Source organism: Panthera tigris, chromosome C2, assembly GCF_018350195.1.
Source record: "Panthera tigris isolate Pti1 chromosome C2, P.tigris_Pti1_mat1.1, whole genome shotgun sequence".
In the NCBI taxonomy this organism is placed as follows: domain Eukaryota; kingdom Metazoa; phylum Chordata; class Mammalia; order Carnivora; family Felidae; genus Panthera; species Panthera tigris.
In genome coordinates, this window is record NC_056668.1 from 82,148,428 (window position 1) to 82,159,835 (window position 11,408).

The 11,408-nt window shown below is 58.9% G+C and overlaps 1 protein-coding gene across 1 annotated transcript; it reads right to left on the reverse strand.

The window, feature by feature from the left end:
* Window positions 1–1,327: 1,327 nt before the first annotated feature.
* On the reverse strand, window positions 1,328–10,440 carry CHRD (chordin). Its single transcript, XM_042999272.1, has 23 exons — window positions 10,293–10,440; window positions 9,959–10,062; window positions 9,304–9,433; window positions 9,025–9,153; window positions 8,836–8,935; window positions 8,624–8,711; window positions 8,122–8,263; window positions 7,866–8,006; window positions 7,700–7,782; window positions 7,476–7,623; window positions 7,221–7,327; window positions 6,978–7,097; window positions 5,872–6,028; window positions 5,307–5,527; window positions 4,743–4,856; window positions 4,137–4,400; window positions 3,960–4,053; window positions 3,786–3,842; window positions 3,406–3,509; window positions 2,852–2,954; window positions 2,285–2,439; window positions 2,015–2,114; window positions 1,328–1,790 (listed from the first exon to the last, which is right to left on the reverse strand). Exons 1-23 carry the CDS (start codon window positions 10,438–10,440, stop codon window positions 1,735–1,737), a joined length of 2,865 nt encoding a protein of 954 aa, XP_042855206.1. The 3' UTR covers window positions 1,328–1,734.
* Window positions 10,441–11,408: the final 968 nt, after the last annotated feature.

Below are 11,408 nucleotides of genomic sequence, written 5' to 3' on the forward strand. Positions count from 1 at the left end.
TTTCCCCATCCTCATCATCCTTCATCTCCAACCAGCCTCCCCACTCCCCCTGGGCATTCGGCAGAATATCTCATTAATGGAAACCCTTCACCACACTGCCCAGACTTCCCCCTGCCTTTCACTTCCAACCAGCTCCAGGAATCCTACCTCAGCCAGAGTGCCTTTCCAACTAACGTGTGCCAGGCCCAGAGCTGCGGGGTTCACGTGTTCTGATCGGATCCTGTGAGGGAGATACCAGTTTCACAGAAAGGAAACAGGGACTTGACTCCCGAAAGTTAAATAACTCGGCTAGCTGACAGCAGAACTGGAGCTCCAAGGGGCTAGGACAATAACTTCTTTAGGACACACACCATGCTTCATCCTACACACGAAGGCTATGATTGCTCTTTCCCACTACCCAACCAGGTCATAAAATTCCATCCTCACTTTATCCCCCATTGTTTATACAAAAGATAGATCTGCAGGTACATGTATCTGCTCTCTATCCTGACACTCTTCTTTCCCTTGTGCCCCTGAGCTCTGTGGGAATGCCCAGTTGCTGATGGCAGCAATGGGGAGGAACCGGGGAGAGGTCTTATCTTATTCTGTATACCACTTGGTACCAAGATAAGCTCAGCCAAGAACGGGGCCAGGGGCTGATTCCAGTCTACTCTGATCCAGATTTGCCCCAGAATTGGTCCCGAATGCAATTCATTTCCAGAAAAGAATAACCGGGGCTTGGTTGCCTCACTTTAAACAAAGAAGACAGAGGCTGGTGGCACTTTTGTTTCTCTCTTTGGAGCCACTTCAAACATAGGGTCAGCAGGGTGGTTGGGTGGCTCAGTCAGTTAGGCATCTTGATTTTGGCTCATGTTATGATCTCACGGTTCGTGAGTTCAAGCCTAACGTCTGGCTCTGCACTGATAACACGGAAGCCGCTTGGGGTTCTCTCTCTCTCCCTCTCTCTCTCTACCCCTCCCCTGCTCACACACACAACTCTTTCTCTCTCTCTCAAAATAAATAAATAAACTTAAAAAAAAAAAAAAAAACATGGGGTCAGCAAAATGCCAACCATGAGTAGACCAGTGGAAACCACATTTGTGTCTAAATCCTGCTTCGGGTTGCCTGAGTTCTTGAGGCTCTGGTCCATCTCAGTGACATTGCCAGGCCCCTCTGTGGAATCCCACAATGCCAGCCAACAGCTATGCTTCCACTCTCCTTCTCCAGGTCTCCTCCTGCTCCCCAAGGCTCAGAGGGAAGCCCCTGGAGTCAGGGCTCCCACTCTCAGACCTTCCCCACGGAGGCCCACTCAGGTCCCTGGCCACAAAGAAACAACTTTTAGCCCTGAGACTGAAAAAAAAAAAAAGTTTTAATAAATACAAAAATCTCCAATAATGACTCTGCTCAGCTCAGGGGCAGCAGGAGTGAAGTGGAGGGACCCTTGGTGCTGAGTGAGGATAAATTAAAAATCCCAATAAGCCAGTGACATTATGTACAGAAAGAAAGGGGTTGGACTTCTAAGGCAGAGGCTGGAGGGTGACTGGGCAGGAGTCAGAATGGCCGTGGCCTTGGCCTGCCCTGGCTGCCCCTTCCCCTTGTGGAATTGTGGTTCCCAGAGGTAGTGGGGGGAGGGAGAAGAGGCAGAAAAGAGCCGAAGGCACTTGATTTCCCACAGGAGGATGCAGGGCCCTTGGCGCCACTCCTTCTCCCAGCCCAGGCCCCGTCCTCTTGGTCATGTGGCCTTCTGGCTGCTCCCTAGGAGCCTTCGGCTTCTTTCTCAGGCTCTGGAACTGTCCTGGTCTCTGGGGCTGCTGGAGACAAAAGGGAATACATTTTGGAGAGAGAGGAAATTGGGCGGCACGGAGGACACAGCGGAGCATCTCTGTTCTAGGCCCAGAAAGGTCAGAACTTTTAAACAAGTCAGCACACACAATCTGTGTGACTCAGTCACCCGTGAAGCAGATGGCACTGCTCCTGGCAGGCAGCAGGTGCCCCCTTCCCTCCCGGGGTGCCCCACATACAGCCCCTCACTTACATCGCCGGGGTGAGCAGTGGGAGCAGCAGCGACTCTCCTTCCCTGGACCACAGGACAGTGGCAGTGAACAGTCATCCCGCTCACAGTGGGGCACCCCTGCCTGGTGCCAGACAGAGTAGATTTTGAGGGTACCCAGAGGCACAGGGGAACAGCAGCCTCCAGCCTCTTCAGGGAAGCCCACTCCCAGGAGCCTACCCTCCCTGGAAAGGCCTCCCCACTCTAGGCCAGGTCCCCAATGCCCATCTCACACAGAGCCCACTCCCCACTTACTCCACATCTGCAGGTGATACAGCTCATCTCCCCAAAGGGAGGCACCGAGGGGTGCCAGCTCTGGCTCTCTGGGAACCACTGCCCTGCAAAACGGCAGCCCCGGGGCCCATCGGCCTGCATGGGGTCCCCCAACTGGGGGTGGGCCCCTGACCCCACTGTTGGGAGGGAGGAAGAGATCAGCAGATGTGAGCTCTGTAAGGGCCACCCAGGTTTTATTTGTTTTTGAATCTCCAACACCTAGCAGTTTCTGGCACTTAGTAGGTGACAAATTTGGATGAAAGGATGGATGGATGGATGGATGGATGGATGGATGGATGGATGAGAGGGAGGGAGAAAGAAAGGGAGGGAGGGGTAGGAATTGGAACCCATCATAGCCCACTAATAAATACATGCACATTCTTTCCAGTGCGTTTAGAGCCCTAGCTCCTAGGCACAGAGCAGTGCTCAGTGAACGCTGAATTAGCTGAGAAGTTCCTTCCATCCACCTTCACTATGCACCCCCTCACCCATGACAAGCCAGTGAAGCACCTCAACTGCCCCAAGAGGCCTCAGTGCCCACCCCCTCACCTGGACACTGTTTGCAGCAGTCAGTGGGGTTGGCACGGACAGGCTGGGCACAGGCCAGCCGAGGACACTGCACCTTCTCACAGTGCACCTCTCCAGTGCCCCCCTGTAGGGATCCATTGAGGAATGGGTGTCAGAAAGGAAGGGGAGCCTCCTGCTTCCTCCCTCTCCTTTCCATCCCTCCAATGTCGTATTTCCATGGCCTTTCACTCAGAGGCCCTGGGCTGGTGCTTTATGTACCTGAACTCAAATGCTCACGGTAGCCCTGCAACATAACTGCTATGGTATCTGCTTGCAGGAGTGGAAAGGGAAGTTTAGGGAGGTACAGAAAGTGCCAGGGCTATGTGGAGCTGGTCGGCTGGCAGAGCCAGAATTCACACCCACATCAGCCCTTCCCTTTTCCTGCAGGAAGCTGATTCTCAAAGCTCAAAGGACTTTTCAGTGTTTTAATCCTTGAGCCTCCCTCACCAAGGCTGGGCTTTTCCCTCTGGCAGCCCCCTCCCCACCTCTGCAGACCCTGCTGGGTTATGGCACCAGAGAGGATTGGGCAGCCATACCTTGCAGGTGCAGACAGCACACTTAATTAAGCCAAAGGGGGGCACGACAGGGTGCCACCGGGTACCCGCTGCCCGCCAGCTCCGGTCACCATCAAAATAGCAGCCTGGGGGACAGGGAGGAAGGGGGGGGGGACAGTGCCCAGCTGCCGTGAGTATTCAGCTCATTGGCTGGGCCCACAATCAAGGCTGGAGTCTCAGGCCAACCCCATACTAGTCTAACACCAGGACCCATTTGTGGACCAGTGACTCTAATGAAGCCTGAACCTGTGCCCTTCAGTCTCCCCCCCCGCCATATATATTCTCACCCTTTTGTGCCCCTCCTGGTCCCACCCAACAGCTCCCCTGGATTCCTCATCCCTGCACACAGACTTCCAGCTCACCCTCTCCGGGGTCTCTGCTCCGTGACAGCCCCGACAGGTCTCTGACATCTTGCTTCTCTGTGGAGCCAAAGAAATAGTGAAGGCAGAGGATGGCGGCCCCCCTTCCCTCCCTAGAGGCCTTAGCCCCTACAGTGGACCTTCCACTACCCTCTCCCACTGGGACAGGTCACTCACCGGGGCACACAGGACAGCACTGGTCTGGTGCCTGCACTGGGCTCGGACAGCTGGGCGGCGGGCACACCACGGGGTCACAAATCACTGTGCGTCTCTGCAAAGAGAGATGGGGTGGTTGGCTGGGACCCTTGCCCCAGAATCCAGACCCCAGTGCACCCTTCCGCAGGGGCATCCTACCTGACAGGTGCAAAGCGAGCAGAGCGGGTCGTAGTTAGGCGCCCAGCGAGCCCCATGGGGGCGCTGCTGTCCCTCAAAGAAGCAGGTGTTGGGGTCTCGCGGCCGCCCGGGGCCGCCGGGTTTGGCTGGCGCAGGGGCGTCCTGGCCAAGCACAGCCGGCAGCGCGGGCAGTGCGGCGGCCGCTGAGTCCGGCGCCCACGCTCCTTCGGCCCCCGCCGCCGCCAGGCGCAGGCCGCCCACCTCGCACTGGTTGGCGATGTGCACCTGGGAGGAGAGGCGAGTTGAGGCAGCAGCCGGGCTCCCTCCGCGTCTCCACCAGCCTCGGCCAGCCCACCTGCCCGAGACACCTCGACCCCTGAGCACCCCTGCGTCCCAGGAGGATGCTATTAGCACCAGCAGTCACCCCAGCGACCAGAGACAGGGTGGTCTGCTGCCAGCCTCGTCGTGTACCTTGTCTGGCTTTATCCTCCCAACCAGCCAGGGAATGTGATACTACCCCCCACCCCCACCCCCCCAGGGCTCAGAGAGAGCAAAGTGACTCGGGCAAGAGCACACAGTGCCGGCTCAACTCTGAAACATCCCCAGCGGCCCACACTGCCTGCCTACCTGCCCCCGGAGCTCCCCGTGGGGGCTACCCTTGGTGGTGATCAGCAGGGAGGCAGTGCCCTGAGCCAGGTGCCGCAGCAGCTCAGGCTCCAGGTCCTTCACCACGCCCTGGGCCTGTAAGAGCCGGGATATGGGATGGGAACAAGGCCGTCCAGGGCTGCACCTACCCTTCTTAATTCACAGATGAGAAACCGAGACCCAAGGAGGTTAAGTAAAGTCTTCAAGGAAGTGAGCCCATTAATGGTGGTGTGGAGCTCAGAGAGCCAGGCCTCTCTGACTCCAAGTCCACCCCATTTGAGGGGTTTTGCTCCACCCCACCTGCTCCTTTGGAGGTTCAGGATGTTACATGCTATCCAAGAGATCCCACCAGAGAAGGACACAGGAAGGAGAATGGATAACAAAAGTCTGAGTCAGATTCATACCCAGGTCTGTCTGACTCCCGAGCCCATGTCAGCTCTGCCATACCAAGCTACCTGCTCTCTGCTTTCCCCGCCACAGGCCCACACAGCCCTTCGTGCTAAAAAGCAGATACTTTCAAAGCTGCCTCCACCATCATGTCCTCACCTCTGGGCCATAGAATCCCTTCAGCAGGCGCCGGGGCCCTGGCATCCCAGGAGGCCCTAGGAGGTGGGCAGTGACTGTGCCCTGTTCTGAGCCACCAAGCCCAGCCAGCAGCACTTCATAGTGCAGGTGACAGTGGGTATCCAGCGAGAGCCAGGCATGTCCTGCTGCCTGGCTCTGCACAGGGGGCAACACCAGGGCTCCTGCCAGGGGCACGGGCAGTACTGGATCCAGACAGAGGACAGGTGACAGATGAAAAGGTGGCCTGGAGCAGCCCGGTATTCCCCATCTCCCCGGCCTCCCCCAACATGCATTCCACAAATCGGCAGACACTGTCCATAGGCCCAGGGCAGGGTGGAGGGGGAGGCAAGCAGCAAGTTTTAGACCCCTGCACCATGGCAACAGAGAAGGTCTCCCAGCAGGGCCACCCCGTACATCCCCACCTTCTCCAGATGCCAACCTCGAGCTCAGGCACAGAGAAAGACACACCAGGCTCTGGCACCATGCTCACATGCTTGAGTCACAGATCACAGGATACCAAAGGGCAGGCAGATCCCAGGGCACTCACTGTCGTGGCGGGTGCTGTGTCCACTATAGGGCAGGGCAGCCACATGCCCCCTCAGTTCTCCATCTGGGAAGTCCTTGGTGCCCACATTCAGGAACAGCTCATTCTGCAGCAGCATATGAGCCCCTCGGGCACCCAGTCCAGGGCAGACACCCACAGCCTGGGGGACAGGGAAGGATGCCAGACTTAGATGCCCTAGCTGCAGTCTGCCAGATTCCAGACGAACCCCTCCTCAGCTTTCACATAAGCCCAAGGTTCCGAATGTCTTCCATGTTTTCTTACACCCAACACACTTCTACACATGCATAACACTGGATAAGAACCTTGAAAGCCCAGGTTCCAGTCCCTTCTCTGCCATTTCCTACCTATGCAACAATCTTGAGGAGTTATTTTAACCTGTCTGATCCTTCACTTCATTATCTATAAAATGGGAACTGTAAGGGCCAAAAATAATATAAGTAAGGCAACCAGTGCACTATGTAGCATGTAGAAAGGCTCAGTAAGGGGCACCTGGGTGGCTCAGTTGTTTAAGCCTCTGACTCTTGATTTCAGCTCAGGTCATGATCTCATGGTTTACGAGTTTGAGCCCCACATCCAGCCCCCCTACAAGCCCCACGTCGGGCCCCACATCAAACCCCACGTCAAGCCCCACACTGGGTTCCATGTCAATGGGATTCTGTCTCCCTCTCTCAGCCCTTCTCCTGCTCTCTCTCTGTCTCTCTCTCCCTCAAAATAAATTTTAAAAATTTCAAAAACTTTTTTAAAAATTTAAAAATGTTAACTATAGGGAAAAAAAAAAGAAGGATTCATTTGTAAGTGGCAGCCATTGCTATCACATTTATAATTATATGGTCTCCCTGTCCAACTCCTCCTCCCATTTGATGTGAGCTTGCTGAGGACAGGGGGCCACACCTGATTTTCTTTGTATTCCAGTCTCTAGCCCGAGGCTCACTAAAAACATGTCCAGTGAGTCAATGTGTCAGTGAGAGAATCTGTTAGTGAGTGAATGATTCTGAACATCTCTGCTCATCCAACCTGGCTTCCCACAGCCCTGCATTGTTAGCTCTGGGGTGTGGGCCCTGTGGCCTGGCTCTGCCTGAAGTACTCACTGTGTGTCCTCCCAGCTGGGGTCCAGCCATGCGGCACAGGACGGTCCGCTGGTTCCTCCGCTGAGGCTTGGTCTCCAGTGTCATGGCCACCACCTCACTGCCTGTACCTACCACTTGTACCTGGTGGGCAGGGTTGGGGAGGGCAAAGTGAAGTGGCAGAGAAGGCCTGGGGCCTGAACCATGAAGGCCAAAGCCCGACCCCGGCCTGCTGCCCTCCCACCTCCTGCAGCCCCCGACTCTTACCTGGTAGATCAGGGAGCCATTTCCTAGTAGTGTAAGGCTGGCTGAGCCGGCTGCACCCGTCTGAACTGGGATCAGGGCATCGGCCCCGCAAAGGACGCTTTGCAGGACTACAGAGGGGCGAGATAGGTGGAGGCTGGCTTGTCCTACAGCCATTCATACGCCCAGCCCACAGGTTGCCTCCCATACCCACCCCGGCCACTTGTCTGTGCCTCTTGGTTGTGTGTGCCCGGGGTGCCAGGCCCCACCCTGCCTCACCATCGCAGCTCTGCCTGGCAGCAATGTGTCCACTGATGCGCAGCCCTGGCCCACCTGCCCTCTCCAGGGCCATTGTCAGTTCCCCCTGCACCAGCCAGTCCATCTCCTGGGCTGTCAGGTTGGGCAGCACTTCGGCAAAGCCTGGCTCCTGGAGGGAGAGCAAGGAATGGTGGGGGCAGCAAGAGGCCGGAGCAGGTGGCAGCAAGAGCCAGACCCTCACTCACCTGGACCGAGGCATTGGCGTAGAGCTCTCGCAGCAGCTGCCCCTGATGTAGAATCTGGAGCCGCAAGGGAACCTGGCTTGGCCCTGCAACAGCCATCCGTATGGATGCCTCTGACAAACAGGTGCTCTGCCTCCTCTCCTCACTTGCCCTGCCCCCTCCCACTTACCCCCACTCCTGGGTTCCAGCAGCCCACGGAAGAGCAGCAAAAAATGCAAGGAGTCCTCTGTGTCACTGAGAGTGAGTAGGGTGATGCCCCCTGTGCCAGGCTGTGGGGGGCCTTCCAGAGTCAGAATGGCACTGAAGGTCTCTGGGGGAAGGAAGACCATGAGAGCCCATCAGAAAGTCCCCTCTTCAGCCCACTCCATTCCTGGGGATAGAGAAGACTCAGAACTTCATGTCCAGGGGCCATCTGCTCCCCTCACCTGCAGCCAGGGCCCGGTGCCGGATGAGAGGCCCCCAGACCTCCCCTGAAGGGTTAGTGGGTGTCACAAGTGCCACATGTAGCTGTTCTGCCCTAAGGAGCCGCAGAGACAACCGAGGCACTGCCCGCCACACCCCACAGACCTGGAGCAGAGAGACAAGAAGGTCCTACTCAGACAGTATGTAAGACAGGCCAGCTGAGAGGCCTAGCTCTGGTGAGGAAGGAGTACAAAGGAGCCCCCAAGCCCTCCTAGGAAGCTGAAGAAGGGGCCTTAGAGCCAGAGGCTGGGGTCCAAATCCTGGCTCAACCACTTACTAGCTGTGTGACCTTGAGCAAATCACATTCTGCTACTGAGCCTCAGTTCCCTCATCTGTAAAATGGGCATCATAATGTCAGTGCTTTCCTCTCACTGGGCTGTTATGAGGACCAAAGGAGGCATTGCAGAGCACGCCCTCAGCATAGCGCCCAGACTGGAGAAGCACTCATAAATGGCATCATCTCACCAGGCCATCTTGACTGGGGGCCGCAGGGTGTTCAAACAGGACACTGCCAGTGGAGTCTGAGAAGCGGATTCGAGTAGGGCGGTCCAGCCTGGGAATGAGGGTCTGGTGAGTATGGGCTCTGAGCCTAGGCCAGGAGCAGCTCCTCCAGCCTCTCCCAACTCTCCTTCCCCAGTCCCCAGCTGGCCCCCTCCTCCCACCTTCCCCTTTCTCACTGCCTGTAGGAGATGGAGAAACGCAAGCTAGAGCGCAGCAGAGACACTCGGGCCCGTGCCACGGCCTGCGACCTCGGCCCTGTCAGCAGCGCCACGAAGTCTGTGAGGAAAAGATGTCCCTAGTATCGTCACCCACTGGGGCAGCCCGGCCCCAATCACAACCCCAACTCCTGCCTGGCCCCTACCTACCGGTGTGGCCGTCTCCGCGCGTCCGATCTTCAGAGCCTGGTTCCCCGCGGTCGCTGTAGCTGCGGTGCTCTGGATCCCGCGGATACTCAAAGGCCAGGCCTGTAGGCTGCCTCTCCGGACCGCTGCGCTCTAAGCCAGGAGTGGGAAACACGGGCTTCAGCTGGGCACCGAGAAGGCAGTCGGTGGTTTCATCTGCTCCATCCGCCCCATCCATCCTTGTGGCTCAGAACCAAGTACCACTGCCCTGCCGCCCTCCCCTCACCGCGGAGCGGGCCTTACCCTGGGGACAGGTCTGGCAGCAGTGTCCCGGCAACTGCCGCGGCTGCACGCAGGCCAGGGTTGGGCACTCAGGTTTGATGTTCTTGCAGCTGACCCTGCCCGGGCCCCTTGAGCGGCGACCCCACTGAGGCTGCTTGCAGAGAAGATGCAAAAACCAAGTGAGTGCAAGCTGCCAATTGGTGAGACCCAGGGCGAGCAGGGGAGAGTCAGGACCAGAGCGAGGTCATCCCATGGAGTCAGACCACTCTGCTTCTTACAAGCTGTGTGACCCTAGACAATTTATTTAACCTCTCTGGGACTTAGGGTCCCTATCTGGAAAATGGGGGAAATAATAGTGTGTATCTAGCAGGGTTGTTCTAGGAGTTAAGTGAGAGACAGACGAAACCCTTGGCAAAGAGCCTGACACATAGTGGGTGATCGATAACAGTCAGCACCTGAGACTTGAAGGGGGCACTGCCTCCCACCAGGAGAAAAAAAAAAAAGTATATATATATATATATATATATATATATATATATATATATATATATATATCCCAAATACCTGCAGACTCGCTTCTTTATCCTCAGCGGCTCCGAGTGCACCCCGACATCCCGGGACGCGAGTGCTCCCCCACCCTCAAGGGCCCCGGGCTACGGCCGCTTGGTCCACTCACCGCCTCACAGGCGCACAGCACGCAGCGCATCACCCCGAAGGGCTCCCCCAGGTCCGGGTGCCACGTCTCGTCCAAGGCATAGACCTTCCCGCCGAAGGAGCAGCCTGCGGGGACGGGCTTGGCTGGCGGCCGCTGTCCCGCTCCTGCGGTGTGCCCGCCCCGGGCGCTGCCGGCCGGGCCCTGGGTCCCCCGGCACGACGCGCCTCGCGACCCGCGCCCACCCCTCCAGGCAGCCTGCCGAGCTGAGCCACCTGCGCCCGGCGCCCCCTCCGGGCGGGAGCAGACTTGCCCCGAGCCGGACTCTGCCTGCGCGTCCCTCTAGGCGCCCACCTACCTGCCGCTCCCCGAATGGGCAGCGGCTCCTTCTCGGACCGGATGGGCAGCGCGGGCGGCTCGGGGCCGGCGCCGTGGGCCGGTCGGCAGCCGAGCAGAAGCAGCCCGAGGAGCAGCAGCGGGGCCGGCGGGGCCGGGAGGCTCGGCATGACGCGAACGGGACAGCTGGGGAGGCGGGAGGGAGGAGGGAGCAGGAGCAGGAGGAGGGAGGTGGGAGGAGGGCCGGGCCGGGGGCGGTACGGCGGGAGGGGGCCGGGGCCAGGGCCCGGGCAGTGCGGCGAGGGGCTCGTCGGGCGGCGGGAGTCGGCGCCGGGCCGGGCCGGGCGGGGCGGGAGGAGCGGCCGGGAGGAGCGCGGGCGGGCGGGCGCTGACCCGGGCCGTACGCGCCTCTAGTGCCCTGGGCGCCGGCTCTGGCCCGTTTTATGCCCCGCGCCCGGCGCCCCGGCCGGGGGCCTCCTCCTCAGCAAACGGGGCGGCGGCGGCGGCTCGGCGAGGGGCCGGGCTGAGCCCGGGGGGTCCGGCCCAGCAGCAGCGGCCCGGATCGCGAGTGGGGGAGGGGAGGGAGGGGCTGGGACGGGGCAGGGGAGGAGGGAGGGGCTGCAGGGGAAGGGGGAGCGGAGGGGGGAGGGGGAGGGGAGAGACCAGGGGGCGCGAAGAGGGGAGGAGAGGCGGGTCTGGAGCCCCCCGCTGCCGGAGGCCACAGGGCGGCTGCACCGGGAGGTGCGTGTCCAGCCCGGGACGGGAGCCCCAGGCCAGGGAGGGGCAGAGGCTGGGCCTGAGGCCTGGGCCGGCCACTGGGCTAGTACTCGGTAACTGCCGGAAGGATGAAGACTTGTCTTTTAAGGATGACAACGTGCACCAAAGGCCGGTCAACTGATCTCCCCTACTGTGGGCCCACAGCACCTCTCAAACCCCACACTACCCACACTCTCTGTCTAGCTTGTGTCCCTATCTCTTCTCTGAGGTCTGTCCTCATTCTACTGGTCCCCAGGAAGTCCCATTTCAGAGTCCCATTTCTGTCTGGTGACAGTGTTTCCCTCCCTACGGTAACCTGTCCGGTAACCTGTCCGGAGGCCCATCTAACCATCCTCATCCCCAGCCTCACATCCTTTCTCAC